The following is a 21,682-nucleotide window of genomic DNA, read 5'->3' on the forward strand; positions in this document are numbered from 1 at the left end:
CAATTAGCCAATTTATGCATTGTATTCATCACCAGGATAACTTGCAAAGTTGGTCCCAGATTGAATCACCCTTGGCAAACGCTGTCTTCTGGGAGACTTCACGGTTGTTCATGTATAAACAGCAAATGCCTCACATAAAAACAATTGTATATATAAGCTAGAGAATCAGAGACTCTTACTAAAGGATACACAATGTAACTTACAGTTCCCAATCAGTGACCATGCTGTGAACCTTTTAAACTTTGCATTGACATTTGCACAAGAACGTGTAAACCATTCAGAGGATTCAGAGGATTTTGTATCCATACAAACTGAAAAGAAGTAATGGAAAATTCCTCTGGAGAGTTCATGTTTGTGCTTCAAGGATTGAAGGACAAAAGGACAAACAAACATATTTACTTTGCATTTGGTCTAATTGTCTATAGTATGACTCTGTTTATAAATTTGATACTAGCTATTACAGTCATTCTTGACAAAACACTTCATGAACCTATGTATATATTTATAAGCAATTTGTTTTTTAATGGAATGCTTGGGGCTTCTGCTTTCTATCCAAAGATCCTTGCTGACCTTTTATCAGAATATCATGTTATCTCATATATAGGGTGTCTCTCACAAGCTTACATAATTTATTCTTATGTTTTCTGTGAATACACATGTTTAACAGTCATGTCATATGACAGATACATATCCATTTGTAAGCCTTTGGAGTATCATTCCATTATGACACTTCAGAAAGGTTTTAAATTATTGATTTTTACTTGGCTATGCTCCCTGCTAGAGTCCTCTGTTGGTTTATTGTTGACTGTCCGACTCCTGTTATGTGGTAATGTCATTGACAAGCTTTATTGTTCTAACTGGGAAGTTGTTAAGCTGTCTTGCACAGATGTGTCTGTGAACAATGTGTATGGTTACTTTATAATATTCTCTCATGTATCTCAAGCTGTGTTCATCATTGTGTCATATATCTGCATTATCAGAGCTTGTTTAAGGTCCAAGAGACAGTGGGCAAAATTCATGCAGACATGCCTTCCCCATTTAATATCGCTCACAAACTTCACTATTTCCCTGCCCTTTGACCTCATGTATGCTCGTTATGGCAAAAACCAGGGACTGCAAGCTCTGCGCAACATCTTAGGCATTGAGTTTCTTGTTGTGCCTTCTCTCTTAAACCCAATAATCTATGGATTTAAACTAACCCAAATACGGCAAGGGCTTCTGAAAATGTACTGGCATAGATGTAAAGCTTTGCAAGACAGCTGATATGTGTGGCGGCCTGGTAAAACCCTTCAAAGGGTAAAAATTTTTATATTTTCAAATATATACTGCACATTTCTCAAAAGTTTTTCTTGAATTAAATATATTTCCCTGCAATTAACTCAATCAGAAGTAAAGTTCTAGCATTTTCAAATCTGGTTACTGTTGGCTCAAATTTAGCCTATTACCCAAAAACACTTAAAATTCAACATAGAAGCCAATACTCACATCTACCTCTGAGCCCAGTTGGAGATAGAAAAAAGACACCAGCCATGAGTGAGAAGAAGCAAGGGTCCAGCTTTATTGGTTCCGTTCCACCACATGAGATCCACACCGATGAGAATTCTCAGAGGTGATCTGATACCCTGAGCCTAAGCTCCAGTATTTATACTGTATTTACCCAGTAAATAACCCATATGTTTCAAGAAGACTATGATATCACTACCAATAGGGTTAAAAAGAGCTCATCTACCTTACTCTTATGTTCAAGAAAAGGGCTATTCCACTTACACATAGAATCAAAACCAGGGGTTTTCAAATTACACATAGAATCAAAACCAGGGGTTTTCAAATTACACATAGAATCAAAACCAAGGGATTTCGACTAACCCAGAGAATCAAAACCAAGGGATTTTCGAATAACCCAGAGAATCAAAACCAAGGGATTTGAATTACCCATAGAATCAAAAAGTGGAGAGACAAAACAATCTAGAGTGACCTTGGTCTTACTATTATCTCACGGGGGGGGGGGGGGGGGGGGGGGGGGCGGCTTGACTCAGCCACCCTTATAAATGGCTCCTCATGGTTCTCTCTTAAAAATAAGGCCTTCCTTGCAAGCATGCATTTCTAGTTTATAATTTATTTTCATATTTGCTCTATATCTCTATTTTATATATAGTTATACTGCTTGAAAAAGGTTTACTGTACTTCCTACTTCATAATGTCATTATAGTACCCTTCTACTGTCCTACATATCCTATTATTCTGTTTTTTATAAAGAGTATTCTATTATAAGATATTACCTTAATACTCCTTTTTATTATTCTTATAAAGTTATAATGTTATGTGAGAGAGAGAGAGAGAGAGAGAGAGAGTGAGTGTGTGTTATGTCTACTTGCCCGCCCTTGACTGTACGAGAGTGTGTGTGTGTGTGTGTGTGTGTGTGTGTGTGTGTGTGTTAGCACTCCTCAGCTCGTATACTTCTTTTTGACTTTTTGACTAATAAACCATAGTGTATTACTCTTAAAGACCTAAGATCTTTAAAGTGTGAATCCAATTCAATATTCAATATCAGTCAGTATCCGCCTCACACCGCTTCTGTGTGTCTTGGTGCCCGTCTTTTCTTCTTCTCCCCTTTACTGGATACTAGGTCTCCCTCATGTTTATTTTATGACATTTTTATCCACAACATTACCTGATTAAGTAAAAAAGAAGAAACTGTGTCTCATCACCTGAGGTAAAAGTCACTTTCAGAACTTGACATACCAGATCCTTATCACTGGTTCTTCACTCAATTCATCATTGTCTTACATTGATGAGGAAATAATCACTGATAAATTGAGTCAGAACTGTTATGTTGACAAAATTTCTTATATTAAACTCTTTGTATTAATTCATTCTGTCATCTATACAGAGTTTGTAGGCACATTTTTTCTGTTTTAGCAATGTGATGGCATGGAGGTATTGTGAACATTTTGACCACCAGTATCTGATTACAGTCTGAATTGATTAGGCTTATGTCCATTATACTATGGCATTTAAATATCCCAACACTTGATCAAATCATGAGGAATACACTTAGTTATGAAGGTTTTAGGCAGACTGACTGCACATACCACTGCATTTGATAAACCTTACCAAACATTATCTTTGCAGGCAGACAGCCAAGCTAAGTAACCCTAAGTAAAAACATTTGCACATCATTTTTGGTGAAAATTGTTTGTTTTTCTTAAATATTTATGTAATATTCCTGTATTCAGTTGATGACATCCTACAGGTTTTCACAGATTGCCACATACTGTATATCAGTGGGGAGTAGAGGGGAACCATACCAGAACATTCATCTGCCAGGAACACAGTGCTCCTCGCACACCCATGTGCTCAGGATCTGGCATGATTGAAGTGCTTGAGCTAACTTGAGATCTTTGAAATAATAATAATAATAATAATAATAATAATAATAATAATAATAATTCCTCTCCTCTCCACCAATTGCTGGTGTGTGGTGGGCATTCTGGCGCACTATGGCTGCCGTCGCATCATCCAGGTGGATGCTACACACTTGTAGTGGAGATTTCCCGCTAATACAATGTAAAGTGCTTTGAGTGCCTAGAAGAGTGCTATATAAATCTAAGTTCGGGGCCAAGCACAAAAGGTGCGCTGGCACCTATTGTATCCATTAGTTTTCCTCTTCTTCTCCTTCTTCTTGAGTCTATGACTGCCCATAGAACCGCTTGCAGGAAAGTTATGAAATTTGGCAGATAGATAGAGGAAAGTCTGAACTGTTAATACAGCAAATTTGCGGTCTCTAACTAAATCTCTCTAGCGCCACCAACTGTCCAAATTTGCACTCATGTTTATGCTAATAACTTTTGAACCGTAAGGACTAGAAACAAAATTATTTTTTACTCTGATTCATTGGCTCAAGATGATTCAGATATATGATGTCATAAACATTTTTCCACCATTTTGAATTTTCGGAAAAACCTACTATTTCTAACTCCTCCTATGCTGTTTGTCCGATTTTCACCAAAACTGAATCAGATCATCTTCAGACAGTGATGAAAAAGAAGTCATCAAAAACTTTTTGATAGACTCAACTGTTCTCGTATAGTGCATCAACAAATTCGATGAATAGCATGCCAAAATGGACATGAGGCTGTCTGTCCGCAACGGTTTGGCATATTAAGATGAAACTTGGTATGGGTCACATCACAAGCATAACTTGAGGCCTGCACAGTTTAGGTCACAAGATATGAAAAATGGCTATTTTTGTTTATAACTCCTGAACAGGTTGACCAATAATCACCAGACTTGCCTCATTAGATTCAGTACGGCATATCATGTCAAACTGTACCCAATTCTCCCATGTTGGCGATTTTGAGCATCAGCCATTTTGAATTTTAGAGTAAAATGCTATATTTTACAAACGCATTGGCATATCATTATGTACGTCGGTAGGTGTCATGAGCACCATACCCTGAAGTTACTCAAGAAGTTTGGAGACTTCAAAAAGTAATTAAAATTATATTATACATTATGTAATTTCTGCCCATAGATGTAGTGTCAAGAATACACAAAATAAATATTTAGCCTGTCAACATCTCTTGAAATATTTATATACGTCTTTAAAAAAATAAATATCTGTAGAGTAATCTGAATACTACACACAAGAACATTCAGTACATTGCAAGCAGCAAGAGTCTTCCTGCCTTATGAACTACTGTGCAAGTCACTTGTATGCAAAGAACATCAAACTCAAACACGTTCACATAATGCAATTTCAAATGATCACCCAATTGTCGATAATGAACAAATGTGAAATTAGTTAATTATCAGCCACAAACACAGTGTTACAACACAGGACTCAAGACAGGAAGTAAGCGCAGGAGTGATGTCTTTATTTGGACTTAAGCTAAAGACTTACAACGGAAACACCTATCCCTCAACTCGGGATGAGACTTGAAGCACAAAACTTAGAACAGGACTATGCCTAGAAACAGTAGCTTAACTCAGGTACGAAACATTCATTTATTTTAGGCAAGAACACTCCTTTAACTCAGGCAAGAACACTCCTTTAACTCAGGCAAGAACACCCCTTTAACTTAGGCATGAACACTAATTAAACAACATGACACTCTTAACACCGGCAACAACTATGAAATGGCACAATCGCTCTTAACAAAGCATAGCATAAACACTCTTAACTAGGGCATGGCATAAACACTCTTAACTAAGGTATGGCATAAACACTCTTAACTAGGGCATGGCATAAACACTCTCAACTAGGCATAGCATAAACACCCTTAACTAGAGCATGGCATGAACACTCTTAACTAAGGCATAGCATAAACACTCTTAACTCTGGCATGCATAAACACTCTTAACAAGGCATAAGCTAAGGAACAGGAAAACAGACAGAGCTAGGTAACATCACAACCTGGCACCAGTATTCGTTCCGTCTTCTTCTCTGTTCATCCTGTCTCCATTAGTCCTTTCTTTGCTTGACTTTAATGCCGCGCGACGTGTGCAGCAACACGAGGGGTTTAAATAACCAGTCAGCATTCTCTTAATTGCCGACAGCTGGCAACACTTGACACAGTTTTAAAGTACATGCGCACCTCAAGCGCGTGCACATGCGCGCTCTGAAGCCACTCGTGCACGTTGTCGCCACAGCGCCATCTGCCGGTGAGATCGTGACAGAACCCAAAGGTGTTCCACCTGCAGCGCCAAAACCCCCCTCCAACGGGGTCCTGGGCCCCTGTGTAATCTGTCTCTTGATGCATCGGAAAACAGAGCGGCCTCTGCCGGGCAGCAGACAGGTGGAGCACCACCCCCAGTGGGACTGAAGCTCGGGGCGCCTTCCTCAGCGGGACTGGAATGCTGGGAGCCATCCTCAGCGGGACTGGAATGCTGGGCGACGTCCTCAGCGGGACTGGAACGCTGGGCGACGTCCTCAGCGGGTCTGGAGCTCAGAGGGACGTCCTCTGCGGGGCTGGAGCTTGGAGGAACGTCCTCTGCAGGGCTGGAGCTCGGAGGGACATCCTTTGTGGGGCTGGACAGCAGGACAGCCTCCTCGGCAGGACTGGACAGCGGGACAGCCTCCTCGGCAGGACCGGACAGCAGGACAGCCTCCTCGGCAAGACAGGACAGCGGGACAGGACAACAGGACAGCCTCCTCGGCAGGACAGGACAGCGGGACAGCCTCCTCAGCAGGACCGGACAGGAGGACAGCCTCTGCGGCAGGACAGGACAGCGGGACAGCATCCTTGGCGGGACAGGACAGCGGGACAGCCTCTTCAGCAGGACAGGACAACGGGACAGCCTTCTCGGTGGGACAGGACAATGGGACAGCTTTCTCAGTGGCAGAGACCTCCCCACAGGTCTCTGGCTGGAGTTCCGAGGTCGCCAAGTTGACCTTGGGCTGGAGATTCAAGGTCGCCAAGTTGACCTCGGGCTGGAGGTCTCAAGCTGGGGCTCTGAGGTCACCAGGTTAACCTCAGACGGGGGCGCAGAGGTCGCCAGGTTAACCTCGGGCTGGAGCTCCGGAGCTGAGACCTTCCTGTAGGTCTCGGGCTGGAGCTCTGATGCCGCCAGGTTGACCACAGATGGGGGCCCAGAGGTCACCAGGTTGACCTCAGGCTGGAGCTCCTGAGCTTAGACCTCCCCATAGGTCTCAAGCTGGGGTCCTGAGGTTGCCAGGTTAACCTCAGACGGGGGCCCAGAGGTCGCCAGGTTGACCTCGGGCTGGAGCTCCACATGGGCTTTCCGGTGTAGGCGTTTATGCTCCTGCCAGCTGCTCTTGAAGCATTCCTTTGAACAGTAGAACACTTCTTGGAGACCCAGTTTCTTGCAGGTGGGGCATTGTAACGGAGTCTCCCTCCCGCAGCCCTCAGACATGCATCTCGGTGTCCTCTCCACCACGTTGACTGGAACCTGACGCGAAGCTGCGGATTCGGGCATGTTCGCCCACTTGGGAGCTGCTGAGTCTAGCATGTCCACCCACTTGTAGAAAAGGAGGAAGGGCGGGTCAGGCTGGGGCTTTCCATTGACCCGCTACCCCAGCAGATCCAGACCACGAAGATGTCCTGGCCGGTAGAACTCTTCGACAAACAGTTCCGTGAACTGGGTGACATCCTGGAGAGCGGGGGACCCAGCACTCACCAGTTCCTCCGCCCAGTCCCTGGCCGGGCGGCAAAACCGGGACACCAAGAACCTGATCCACTGGCTCTTGGTAGGCTTGGGATACGCCAGGCTCCAGAAATAAACCTGGCAACTGCAGAGGAATTCCAGCAGGTAGCTCCCCAATCCCGCTGTCACCGCTGGGAGCTCGGCAGCGAACCTCTGCAGGAACTGCATGGACTGGAAATGCGGCCAGTAGTCCGAGCGCCTCCCAATAAGGTGCCCTCCTGCTACTTCCATAGTTTGGCGCGGCATTCTGTTATGACATAGGACTCAACACAGGAAGTAAGCGCAGGAGTGACGACGTAAGCTAAAGACTTACAACGGAAACACCTATCCCTCAACTCGGGATGAGACTTGAAGCACAAAACTTAGAACAGGACAATGCCTAGAAACAGTAGCTTAACTCAGGTACGAAACATTCATTTATGTTAGGCAAGAACACTCCTTTAACTCAGGCAAGTTACCCCTAAGTTACCCCTTTAACTTAGACATGAACACTCATTAAACAATGACATGACACTCTTAACACCAGCATGGCATAAACACTCTTAACTAAGGCATGGCATAAACACTCTCAACTAGGCATAGCATAAACACTCTTAGCTAAGGCATAGCATGAACACTCTTAACTATGGCAGGGCATAAACACTCTTAACTCTGGCATGGCATAAACGCTCTTAACTCTGGCATGGCATAAATACTCTTAACAAGGCATAAGCTAAGGAACAGGAAAACAGATAGAGCATGGCAACATCACAACCTGTCACCATTATTCGTCCGTCTTCTTCTCTGTTCGTCCTTTCTCTGTTCGTCCTTTCTCTGTTCGTCCTTTCTCTGTTCGTCCTTTCTCTGTTCGTCCTTTCTCTGCTTAACTTTAATGCCGTGCGATGTGCGCAGCAACAGGAGGGGTTTAAATAACCAGTCAGCATTCTCTTAATTGCCGACAGCTGGCAACACTTGACACAGTTTTAACGTCCATGCGCACTTCAAGCACGTACACATGCGCGCGCTGAAGCTGCTCGTGCACATTGTCGCCACAGCGCCATCTGCCAGCGAGATCGTGACATACAGCATCCATGATTTTGGGGTCTTCCCTTTTCTGAATTGTTTAAGAATTCATAATTAATCTACAATTAATAAAAGTAATAGTACAAAATCTTCCATGTCCAAGAATTACCAATGTCACTGAAGGAATTTGGGACAATGGAAGAAAATCTGTCTGCTTATTTAACTTTGTATTCCATCGCATTCTGGCAATGACTATGTCAAACCCGTGGTGCACAAATATGTAGTACCTGACAAAAATGAAATATACTACATTGGATAATGCTTGCAATCAAAATCTATACTCTTAATGTATTTAGTAAACTTAAGCTACATACAATTATTTCAAGATGTTCTATTAATCCTAGATGTTTTACCATAGAGCATCTGCTTTACCATTATTGGTGCCTTTTGAAATGAGATGGTAAACTGGAACCAGGTGAATATCAGGCTTGGCGAGAGTTAAGTCATTTAGCAGTTCTCAGACATTCAAGGTTCTAATGATTGGTCAATATGAAGGCATGCAGGACACTCTTGAGCCAGTGTCTCCATTCTTCCAGTGCAAATTTTACAGCCAGCAGTTCTCTGTTCCCCACGTCACAATTACATTTGGATAGTGTGAGTTTTTTCGAGAAGAAGGCGACTAGATGTAGTTTGGGTTTCTCTCTGAAACTCTGTGAGAAAACTGCCCTGACTCCTATATCAGAGGCATCCACCTCGACTATGCAGAGTTTTGGTGGATCTGGGTGTCTGAGACTGGGGGATGAAGTGAATGCTTCCTTTAGTCATGTTGTTATGACCCAAGGGTCATATATCTTGTTTGGTGTGTGTTTTCTCCACTTTCACTTTCCCTCCACTATCAAAACTCTTAGGTTCTTGCTATTGGCTGTATACCACATCAATCATCATCATCAGTCATCTTTACGTCATCACTCGAAGACCGAATCAGAGCACGATGACATTGTATATAAACCTGGGAGTGATAAGGGAAAGGGAAAGAGAAAAGAGAGAAGGTTGAAGACGGCAATAATGATAGCTCGGTTGTTTATCCAACTGACGCTCATTCTGTTAATTGCTTTGTTGGATGAGTAACACAAGAATCGTTCCTTGGGTTTATTTAGTTAGAACAACCTTTGTTTATTCCTTACAGTTCAGTCATTTCAAACTTATTTTGAGTGTTATTGTGCTACAACTTTTTGTATGGTGACTCAGATCTTCCACTACCTACCAGACCAGAGAGGAGTGGATAGGGTAGTACATCACGTGACAAACATTGTACAGCAAGTAGAGTTTGAAATTGTATATACACACTAGGTAAGGAGCGGGTGCCATCATTTGTATCTTTTGCTTATATAACTAGAGTAGTTAAGGTACGCTGCTCCTGAGCCGAAGGTTGTTTATTTGTTCTCTTTATTTTTGGGACATTAGTAAGGTAAGAACTGCGGCTATCGAGAGATTGTGATTGTTTTGTTTTGTTTATTTCTTTGATTTAGCCCCGCTCATTGTCTCTCTCTCCTGTGTTCTAACCCTGTTCCATGTATATACTGGTTATATAATTGCTCCCCTGTTTATTGTAAATACTTGTTACTTATTTTGTACTATTGCCTGTAAATATTTGTATCATTTATATTTAATACAGAAACAAAACTCATTCCAGCATCATTCTCATTCTGCATTTCAATACATCATATCTCAATAGTGATTATTTCCTAATTCCCTACTTAAATTTCTTTACTTTAATTTACCTTATTTCAAAAATATGTTATGTCCCTTATACTCCTAGACATTAAAAGGAGGGCCATAACAAATGTTAAGACCTGATTAACCTCGGAATTCCACTTTCTTGAGACCTATCTTTACCAGAGTGGTTAGTGGGCTTGTGATTGAGCTAAAGCCCTGAATGAAATGTTTGCAGATGCTTGACTATAGTGGGTCTCAAGGTTTCTCAGTAACTCATTGACCAGTGGATGCAGTTAGCACTGCAGGCACATGAAAACATGATTTTTAGCATTGTGATGACCAGATGATGATCTGTCCAGGAAATAAGAGGGTTGTGCTTTTGCATCCAGGGAAAACCAAGGACGATGAGATACTTGGAGGTGACAGTGATTAACAAGCAGATGGTTTCATGATGAAGGGCACTGATTTGAAGTTGGAGCAGTTTGGTGCTATGTGTGAAGGAATCTCCTCCAATGGGGCCTCCATCAAAGGCTTGAATTTGAAGAGGATGTTGAAGATATGTTGGAGAGGTTGTAGGCAGAGCTTGAAATTTTTGGAAATGGTTCAGTTGATGAAGTTTCCTGCTGTATGGATTCAATCAGTGCTGTAAGAGTAGAGACACCTTCTGAGTGCCTTAACTGAACAGAAATCAAGGAGGCTTGAGGGAACAAATATTTAGAAAGACTCACTGAAAGTGGGCATTGATAGAGTGGAAACTGGTCCTTCATGATGGGTGATGGGTGATGGACTTGGAACTGGATGTACTGGACACTGAGCAACTCATTGTTGCTTTCGTTAGTGTTCTTTAGTGTTCTTTTGTTAGTATTCATTAGTCTTCTTCTTCTGCTTGTTCTGCTCTTATGTCTATGGCAGCCCATAGAACGGGGAAGTTATGAAATTTTGCACACAATCTTAACATTAACCAGAGCAATTTTGGAGTCTCTATCTCAAACCCTCTAGTGCCACCAACAGTAAGGGGAAATATGTATTCTGACACTTGTTTATTTGAATAGCTTACCAATTTAACTACTTTGTAGTTACAGCACACATAAAAATCATAATACACTACTTTCAGAGTTTGAAATATGCTTTATGACTTAAGTTACATGTAGTCTTTAAATATCAGATACTTACAGCTAATCAGCAATGTACTTACATGAACACAAAGGGAAATCCTTAGTGACTTGTCATATACTATATAAGCTCAGGTGTGTTGAATGCTTAGATATTCACATGGAACCTTTTCTTGCAGATATTAATGCAGTTAATTTGAATTGTAATAAGGTACAGTATGCTTCTCAGTTTAATAATGAATTGTTTCAGTAATTAAGCATAAATTTATATTATAATATTATTGTCATTTATTTAAGTTTTTATTTTTTTTTATAATAATGAGAGTAGAGTATTGGTAATAACATTTCTGTGGATAAAATGTCAATGTATAATGTACAAAATTCTCTGTTCTTTCATTTCAGTTCAAGACAATGACATCAAAGTTTTTGAGTGTAATGGAAAATGATACTCTTCTTTATTTCTCCATGTTTGAAAACTTGGGCCACTTTCGATACCTTTACTTCATTTTAGGATCTCTGCTATACTGTACTATCGTATTCTTCAATGTCATTATTATTCTTGTAATATTTATACAATCTCCGTTGCACCAGCCTATGTACATTTTGATAGCATGTTTATCAATTAATTCTCTTTACGGCACTGCTGGCTTCTTTCCAAGATTACTAACTGATTTGTTATTATATTCTCACTCAATTACTCGTTCTGGATGTCATGTACAAACGTTTGTCATTTATACCTATGCATCATGTGAATTTACAATCTTAACATTAATGGCATATGACAGATTTGTTGCTATATGTAAGCCATTGCAATACCACAGCATTATGACACCCAGGGTGCTTACTCTTATGGTAGCTATTTCTGGGATTTATCCAATGCTTTCTATTGGTCTTGGGATTATTTTCACTGCTAGACTAAGACTGTGTGGTAATGACTTAAGAAAATTGTATTGCAACAACTGGATCATTGCAAAGCTCTCTTGTGAAAATGCTACTTTTGACAACATTTATGGTTTTGCTGTACTAGTAACTACAGTTTTGATCCCATTTAGTTTCATTTTGTATTCTTATATTAAAATTATTATGATTTGTCAGAAGTCTTCAAAAGAATTAAAGAGCAAAGCTTATCATACTTGCCTTCCTCATCTAGTGACTTTTCTTAACTACTCAATTACCATTTTCTGTGAAATGACCTTTACCCGTTTTGAAAATTTACCTCCAGTAATAGCTATCATTCTGTCATTAGAGTTTCTGATTATACCTCCCCTGCTAAATCCTGTTGTTTATGGCCTTAATTTTCCTGAAATTCGCAGAAAAATTCAACATCATCTAATTTTTTTTTTTTGTAAATAAAAAAAGAGTACTGCTTCTCTACATGCAGGCTGAACCTTTTGCCATGCTATCATGTATTGAGTAGCTACCATGGTTTATTAATATCAGGAAATATCCATCCATCCATCCATCCTCTACCGCTTACTCCTTTTCAGGGCCAAGGGGAACCTGGAGCCTATCCCAGGGAGCGTCGGGCACAAGGCGGGGTACACCCTGGAACGGGTGCCAGTTATCAGGAAATATTTTTGATCTTAAATAAATATACTGTCATAAATACAAAATGAATATGTCCCATTCTTAATTCTGACCTATAATTAATACATATACTACACTTGTCATATCTCCGCAAACCAGCAACTTCATTTCCCAGAATGCACCATGGCTGACAAAAGCTACACTTCCCAAACACACACAAACACACACACACACACGCACACACACACGTTCACCAGCTCCAGAGTTCTAATTAGATCTACCTGATTCAAATTACACACACACCACTCCTTTTAAGAGACTCTCATTCACTCATCTAGTTGCGAAGTATACGCTCAATTGCCTTGTATCTCTGTCTAAACCAAGTCTTATACTGTGTCAGTTTATTCTGGTTTTTGACTTTGCTCACCTTTTCGACCTCGTCTCTTTGCCCTGCCTTGTTTGTACTGTTTGCCTGACCTCTGCCTGTTCCTGTGGCCTTGTTGTTTTATTAAACTGCCATACCTGCACTTGCTTCTGTCTGTGCCTCCATTACGTGACAGTACTATGATATTAAATGTCTTTTATTCATTCAGAAACTTTCAGTCATAAATTTGTTGTTTTATTTCTTTCACTGTTAATGCCAACATTCTATTAACAGTTTCCCAGTCTTTCCCCATACTTTATTACCAAGCATTATTATTTTTTTATTTTTTATTTTATGCTTTACAACAGTTAAATTATAAATATATGAAAATAAATGGACACAAGCTTACTAGATCTTCAATATAATGGCCAAAGATGAAGAAATGTTTGCACAATTATTTTTAATTGCATCAGTTACAAAAAAATAATAGATAGTGACTTTATAAATACCAGAAAGTTAAATAAATGTAATTAATATTTTGTCCAAGTTAAGCTGGAGAACTTTGTTTTTTAAACCTATAAAAGAGAAATATTCTTTCTTTAAATTTTCTGTTTTTATTGTTGACATTTTATTGTCTCTTTTTTGACAAGCTATGTCATCACTTCACTAATAAGACCAGAAATGTCATAGTCCAGCCAGATCCTGTCTACTTCCCTGTGTTCCAGTGTTTTCTCTCCCTCTTGCTTCTCTCTCTGTGTGTGTGTGTGTGTGTGAGTGTGTGTGTACGCGCAGCACTCCAGTTCACTCCTTGTCTGATTGAAGATTGATCTCACTTGGTCAGACTCCCTCGACCAACTAATCTCCCTGGCTATCAGGATGGATAACCCCGTGTGGGAGCAGGTCAAAGAGAGAGCCAGCCAACCCCAGGCACCTTTCACCTCCAGTTCTCTTCTCTGTTCATCTGCCAATCCTGCCCTTGAGCCTCAGCCTCATCCCAGAATTCTGGCACCGACCTCTGAATCCCTCGGGGAACACAAAAACACGCAAGGAGAGGTGTGACTTACAGTTCTCCATGTGGTTGGAGATTCAGGATTTTCCCTTCATTTTAATCAGATTCTAAAGTAACCAGTAACTTGCTACTTGAGTAGTCTTCTAATTGGATACTTTTTACTCTTACTCAAGTAATTATTAACATTATTACTTTTACTGTTACTTTAGTAATTATTTTTATAAGCAGTTTTACTTATACTTGAGTAAAATTTTTGGCCATTCTACCCACCTCTGTATCCGTCTCTACTCACTTACGTGACAGTTTATTTCCACTCAGGCATCCTTACCTGATGAACCAGTTAACAGGAAGCCATATTAACAGTAAAATTTTTAATCTTTAAATTGACAAATAATTTCCATAACAGAGTATTGGATACGAAACAGGGCATCTAAACTTGGAAGGACATTACAAGTTGGATGAGAAAGAAAAAAAACAAAAGAAATAAACTAAATATAAATAATGTAAAAAGGCCAGGGGTAATTAATAACAAAAGGACAATAACATGAGTAAATATGCAGATAAACTATACAATGAGTTATAGATCTAAAGAAAAAATAATACCAAGATCGTTACAAATAGTCAACGTTTTAATAGCTTTTTTTTTAAATTCTCAGCTAAACTAATAAGATTCAGATACTGCTCAAACTCCTTATAAAAGACTATGTATGAAGGCTTAGAGTGGAACTTTTCATTTATGAAAATGAAATTAAATAAGATTGTATTTATTATAAAATAATTCTGTTCACTGGCTTTGTCATGATCAAGAAACACAATCACTATATATTTCCACAATAGAGAGAAATCAGTAAAAATTGTGCACTATATCTCTTGCCATAGTCTTTTAAAATACGGACAGAAATACCCAAATGAGTTGTAGACATACCTTTGCTCATATACACTCACTGAACACTTTATTAGGAACACCTGTATACCTAAACATTCATGGAATTATCTATTCAGCCAATTGTGTAGCAGTAGTGCAATGCATAATATCATGCAGATATGGGCCAGCAGCTTCAGCTAATGTTCACATTAACCATCAGAATGTGGAAAAAAATCAATTCAGTGATTTTGACCATGCCATGATTGTTGCTGCCAGATGGGCTGGTTTGAGTATTTCTATAACTGTTGATCTCCTGAGATTTTCACTCACAACAGTCTCTAGAGTTGTTAGAGTGGTGCAATAAAGAAAAAACATCCAGTGAGGAGCAGTTAAGTGAACAGAAACACCTTGTTAATGAGAGAGGTCAGTATAGAATGGTCAGACTGGTTTGAACTAACTGAAAGTCTACAGTAACTCAGATAATAATCTGCACAATTGTGGTGAGCAGAAAAGCATTTTAGAATGCAACCCTGAGGCAGAAGGGCTACAACAGCAGCAGACCATGTTGGATTCCACTTCTTTCAGCCAAGAACAGAAAGCCGAGGCTGCAGTGGGTAAAGGGTCTCCAAAACTGGACAGCTGAAGACTGCAAAAATGCAGCTTGGTCTGATAAATCTCGATTTCTACTGAGGCACACAGATGGTAGGGTCAAAATTTTGCACCAACAGCATAAAATCCATGGACCCAACAGTCCAGGCTGGTGGAAGTGGCGCAATGGTGTGGAGAATGTTTTCTTGGCACACTTCGGGCCCATTAATACTAATTAATCATCTCTTGAATGCCACAGCCCATTTGAGTATTGTTGCCAAACATGTACATCCCTTCATTTCCACAATTTACCCATCTTCTAGTTGCTACTTCCAGCATGATAATGCACCATCACAAAACAAAAGTCATCTAAAACTGGTTTCATGAATGAGACAATGAGTTCAATGTTTTTCAGTGGCCTTCCCAGTCACCAGATCTGAATCCAATAGCACACCTTTGGGATGTGGTAGAATGGGAGAGGCAAATGACAAATCTGCAGGAATTGCATGATGCAATCATGTCAACATGGACCAGAATCAAAGGAATGTTTCCAATATCTTGTGGAATCCATGCCACAAAGAATTGATGCTGTTTTGAGAGCAAAGGGAGGTCCTGCCCAGTATTAGTATCGTGTTCCTAATAAAGTGTTTGGTGAGTGTAGTATACATTGATCAGCTATAAAATTAATATCACCTGCCTAATATTGTGCAGATCCTCTGTGTGCTGCCAAAACAAGACCACAAGACCTCTGAATGTGTGCTGTGATATCTGGCACCAATACATTAGTAACAGATCCTTTAAGTCCTGTAAATTGCAAGGTGGGGCCCTGATGGATCAGATTTTTAAATGCACGAATGAGACTTGTCCAGCACATCCCACAGATGCTCAATCAGATTGAGATCTAGGGAATTTGGCGGCCAAGTCAACACCTTGATCTTTGTCTCATGTTCCTCAAACCATTCCTGAACAATGTTTGCATTATGGCAGGGCACATTATCCCACTGAAAGAGACCACTGTCACTAGGCATCACACTTCCTCCCCTGGCTTGCCTTCTTCCCATAGTGCATCCTGGTGCCATCTCTTCCCCAGGTAAGTGATACACACACACCAGCCCATCAACATGATGTAAAAGAAAATGTGATTCATCAGACCAAGCCACCTTCTTCCATTGCTCCATGGTCCAGTTCTGATGCTCACGTGCCCATTGTAGGTGCTTTCGGTGGTGGACAGGGATCAGCATTGGAAATTGGACCTATCTGCTGCTGCTACACAGCCCCATATGCTATAAGCTGAGATGCACTTTGTTCTGTCACCTTATCATCGTAGACAGCATGAACTTTTTCAGCAGTTTGTCTTACATTAGTTCTTCTATGGGATTGACCAGAAAGGCTAGCCTTCGGTCCCCATGCACATCACTGAACCTTGGGTGCCCATGACCCTGTCAATGGTTCACCAGTTGTCCTTCCTTGGACCACTTTTGGTAGGTATTAACTACTACATACCAGAAACACACCACAAGACCTTCTGTTTTGGAGATGCTCTGACCCTATAGTCTAGCCATCACAATTTGGCTCCTGTCAAAGTCGCACAGATCCTTACTCTTGCCCATTTTTCCTGCTTCCAACACATCAGCTTTGAGAACTGACTGTTCACATGCTGCCTAATATATCCCACTCCTTGACAGGTGCTACTGTAATGAGATAATGTTATTCACTTCACCTGTCAGTGGTTTTAATGTCTTGGCTGATAGGTGTATATTCTTTTTACTTTCAGTGGAATATCTATTAAGTGAAATTTACAATTGTATTTTGTACTTTGTACTTATGCAAGGCTCTGTATTGTGAACACAAATGTCCCCAGATCATCTGCTGGGTGGCGTACACAAAGAAGTTGTTTTGCGGCAGTATTCCTATTTTAAATACACTGTATGAAGTGGTAGAAGTCTAAAGGGAACTGGACATAATTAGTGGTGATGAAGCATTGCCACACTGCTTATAAAAAGATGATCCATCCTCTATATTGGAGGACAAAGGCACAGGATGGTATGACAATTATTTATTTATTTGCTTTTAATAAAAGGCAATGCACTGTATACTTTGCCTGACAGATAAAGTTAACTAATATTAAAATAATGTTTTCTGGAGAGTTTGGAGAGCTGTATAATTGTGAATTCTGATGACACATTTTAGTTGCCATATTTTCTGAATATCTAACCTTCTACCTTCTTAGAAATAATATATGTAAAAGAAGCATTGAGGTTTAATGTGCTTTGTAGATTGTTATCTGCAAAGCTTTGCTTGTGTTAGTATTAAGATATGTAGGCACTATGTTAAACCATTGCATATTGTATACATTGTTCCAGAATAAAAAAATAAAACCTAATTATTATTACAATAAAAATGTGCAGAGGAGTCAAAACCTATGAGCATTGCAAAATATTAATACTTGTTTGCTTTGATGTACTCTTTGATGTGCAAGTGTGTCTGACCAGCAGAGAAGCCCAATGGGAAAGAGGAAATAATGCTGGAAGGTTTGTACCTAGTTGTGTAGCATCTACCTATTAAAGACTAATCTTTAATATAATTGCTTATTTCCATTACAGATGGAGAATGTTTCCAATATGTTTGTGTTCACTCTCTCTGGATTAAATATGACAATGGAGGAAAGATATGCATTATTTTCCTTGACTATATTGATTTATCAGTTTATCTTGTTGTGTAACATTACAATAATTTTTTGCATTGCATCAGATAAGCAGCTTCATGAGCCTATGTACATATTTTTGTGTAATTTGTGTATAAATACACTATATGGCACTTCTGGCTTCTACCCTAAATTCATGTATGACTTACTGTCCCCATTTCATGTTATTTCATATGCAGGATGTCTTACTCAGGTTTTTGTTATTTATTCTTCTGCTTTGTGTGATTTTTCAACTTTAACAGTAATGGCCTATGACAGGTATGTTGCAATATGTAAACCATTAGAGTACCATTCAGAAATGACAAATCAAAAAATTGTCAAATGTATAATTTTTTGTTGGCTTCCACCAATTATTTGCATGTCTGTTGTAGTCATATTAGCATCAAGACTGACCTTATGTGGCTCAACTATTGAAAAGATTTATTGTGAAACCTGGGCAGTTGCTAAACTGGCCTGTTCCACTACAACAGTAAATAATGTAATTGGATACATAGTTATATTAACATATTTTGGACATGCAGTACTGATTACATTCTCATATATTCACTTGATTAAAAATTGCAGGAAGTCAAAGGAGAGCACATATAAATTCATGCAGACTTGTGTGCCACACTTAGTGGCACTGTTGAACATCACCATTGCATTATTGTTTGATGTCTTTTACAGTCGATATGGTTCAAATTCATTGCCTCAATCTTTGCGAAATTTCATGGCACTGGATGTCCTCTTTATACCCCCCATTTTAAATCCCCTTATCTATGGATTAAAATTGACTAAAATACGGAAGCAAGTAATGAGATTGTTCCTGAGAGACAGCTGTTTAAAATGGAAATAGTTTTGTTATCATGGAATATTTGAGCATGCCTTGTTATTACTGTATCTCCAATTAAACTGTTATATGTCTGAATTCTATAATATTTATACATAGACCATTTATCTGAATTTATCTGAGCCAAAAGGCCAATCCATCAAGTGCTTGTGTTTTATGTAGATAAATTACCATGAATGTTTTACTTGATCAATTCAATGGACTGAAACACCTGAATTCAATAATTAGGTTATCTTCTTTCAAAGCATTACATATGATTTAGGCAGTTCATTTTTGGTTATTTCTCCTAGCAAATATACTGTGGTATGTCCATGGTTAAACTTCTATGCCAGTGAATGGAAAGTCTAAAACTGCCTCAGGTGCACTGTGGCCTTTGAGCAAATACTTTGAGCCTTTAACCTGCAACTGCTCAGGTATATGCTTATATTTGTTTCTCCTTCATGTTTAGTTGTTTTGGAAATAAGTGTTTTCCAAATAAATACATAAATTGTGTGCCTGCAAATTCACTAAATGGTTTCATATGATGTGTCCTAGACCATTATACATGCTGCATATATTCATGCATTTTAATGTGGCCAAATGAAATGATGGTACACTAAAAACAGAAGTATTTTATTTATCATTGTTATAATGAGTCTTTATTGATCACATATACATTACAGCACGGTGAAATTCTTTTCTTCACATACCCCAGCATGACAGATAGTTGAGGTCAGAGTGCAGGGTCAGCTATGATGCAGCTTGGCAGTGCTGGGGCTTGAACCCCCGCCCTTCCAATAAGTAACCCAGAGCCTTAACCACCAAGCCACCACTGCCCCTAAGTTGATAGTAATGTACATAAAGACATGACTGGAATTGCAGATGGGAAAGCTATGAACAAGCTTATGGAAAAACCATCCTTTTTCTGTCTTTAATTATTTGCCGGATGGATGGATGGATGGATGGATGGATGGATACCTGATGGGAAATTTGGGTGCTACAGCAATAAAAGACATTGATGCACCATACTAATACTGGGGCATCCCTTTGCTTTCTAAACAGACTCAATTCTTTGTGGCATGGACTGCACAAGATGTTGGAAACATTTGAAATTCCATTCCATGTTCATGTGATTGTGTGGCATCTCCACAGAAGGGGGCTGTGGACCCACGGACCCCCCCCCCCAAAAAAAAATACTTGTAAGGGGGAACGATGCCAATGGGGATGGAGGCACTAAACCAGTCAAGAGGAATAAGAAAAGGGAAGAGTCCTGTACACTGAAGAAATATAAGGCAAAAAGTAGCTACACTTCAACGTCAAACACCATGTCACAGCCAACGCATACAAAAAACAAAAACAAAAAAAAACAGCGGCTAAGTCACAGAGAGTAAGAAGGGAAACAACAGTAAGAAAGGAGGGGGGGGCACAGAACCCGATTGGCTAACCAAGAAGCGATAACCCAAATAAATAAACCAAAATGTAAATGAACACCAAAAAATTAATTCCAAAAACAATGAGTTTAAAATTACTTCAATATATTTATGAACCAACTAAAGAAAAAAAAAGATAAAAATAAATAAAACTCTCTCTCTCTCTCTCTCTCCCTCTCTCTCTCCCTCCACACACACACACACACACACACACACACACACACACACACACACGGAAACAGAGGGGAAAAAAAACAACTTAACACACTTGCACCAAAAGAATGCAATGTGCAAGTAGAAGGCAAATCAGCTCCAAAGCACGCTGGCTGCTTCTCAGCAATGTTGGGGGTGAAGACATAAAAATGTCCACGCAAGTCAGCGCGCTGTGCAATTGAGCACCACAGTTTGCAAAGTGATCTTTGAAGTCACGCTACAAGCCTGTACCAAAAGAGCAGCAATCATCCAAGACCAAAACATTCAAATCCGTGGGTTACTACATGCCACCAACAAACAGAGTTCTGTTTGTTCCATGTTAAAGGAATCATATCATGATTTTTAAACATTAATTATTTTGTTTATTGGGTGTAATAAAATAGGATAACATACTTTAATGTTCAAAAAATGCATTATTTGTCATAATGTACATTATTGCAGTGTCTCTATTCCCAGGCTGCCTGAAACGCTCCAATTTATTTAAAGACCCTCCTTCCAAAAAGTCCAGAGTGCTCTGAATGGCCAGCTTACGTGTTGCATGTGATTGGCCAAAAGCCTCATAAGTGTGTCAGAAAAGTAACACCCTTTGGGTTAGCTTTAGCCTCCAAGGCTTCTAAAGCAATTCTAAGCTATTAAGCAACATGTTATCAGTTTTACCATATCAGTTTGAGCCAGAGTCAGAAAATGGGGTTGATCAAGCCAAAGCAGGTTTGCAAGCACGACTTGAGCAGAAGGTTTCACGTTGGTAAGGTTTTTTTTGTAACTCTCTTACCTTTCAGATACAGTGTGAATCCCCCCCACCCCCTATAAGCTAGGATTCTTGTGATTCGATTGATATAAACTGTTTTAAGATACAATCACAACAGCAGCTACAATCAACATCTCTGTCAGACCACCAACATACAAACAAATACTTAAAAAAATGGGGCAACTTAGCAAACTTTAGCTAGTGTGGCAGGGTAAGTGATTTGGCTATCCTATTGGTTTTGCTAATAGGATGAGAGCTACCCGATTAATTAAGGACCCTTATTTTGGTAAGCAGATAGGTGTCTTGGTAATTCCGAGTCCCTCGCTCCCCTGGCATTTCCGGGTTCCCACTTCTTTTCAGGTACATTCAGGCTTTGTCACGGCGTAATGAGGTGAATACCTCAAGGCTAATTTGCTTGTTTTTATAGTT

The 21,682-nt window shown here is 39.7% G+C and overlaps 3 protein-coding genes across 3 annotated transcripts; all 3 read left to right on the forward strand.

Moving 5' to 3' along the window:
* The first annotated feature begins 324 nt into the window (after nucleotides 1-324).
* On the forward strand, nucleotides 325-1,359 carry LOC128621387 (olfactory receptor 1020-like). The gene has a single exon (XM_053647115.1). It carries the CDS (start codon nucleotides 325-327, stop codon nucleotides 1,261-1,263), a length of 939 nt encoding a protein of 312 aa, XP_053503090.1. The 3' UTR covers nucleotides 1,264-1,359.
* Nucleotides 1,360-11,148: 9,789 nt separating this feature from the next.
* On the forward strand, nucleotides 11,149-12,350 carry LOC128621732 (olfactory receptor 51L1-like). Its single transcript, XM_053647689.1, has one exon. It carries the CDS (start codon nucleotides 11,409-11,411, stop codon nucleotides 12,348-12,350), a length of 942 nt encoding a protein of 313 aa, XP_053503664.1. The 5' UTR covers nucleotides 11,149-11,408.
* Nucleotides 12,351-17,884: 5,534 nt separating this feature from the next.
* On the forward strand, nucleotides 17,885-19,076 carry LOC128621390 (olfactory receptor 1D2-like). Its single transcript, XM_053647119.1, has one exon. It carries the CDS (start codon nucleotides 17,954-17,956, stop codon nucleotides 18,887-18,889), a length of 936 nt encoding a protein of 311 aa, XP_053503094.1. The 5' UTR covers nucleotides 17,885-17,953; the 3' UTR covers nucleotides 18,890-19,076.
* Nucleotides 19,077-21,682: the final 2,606 nt, after the last annotated feature.

This window comes from Ictalurus furcatus, chromosome 17 (assembly GCF_023375685.1).
Source record: "Ictalurus furcatus strain D&B chromosome 17, Billie_1.0, whole genome shotgun sequence".
NCBI classification, from domain to species: Eukaryota; Metazoa; Chordata; class Actinopteri; order Siluriformes; family Ictaluridae; genus Ictalurus; species Ictalurus furcatus.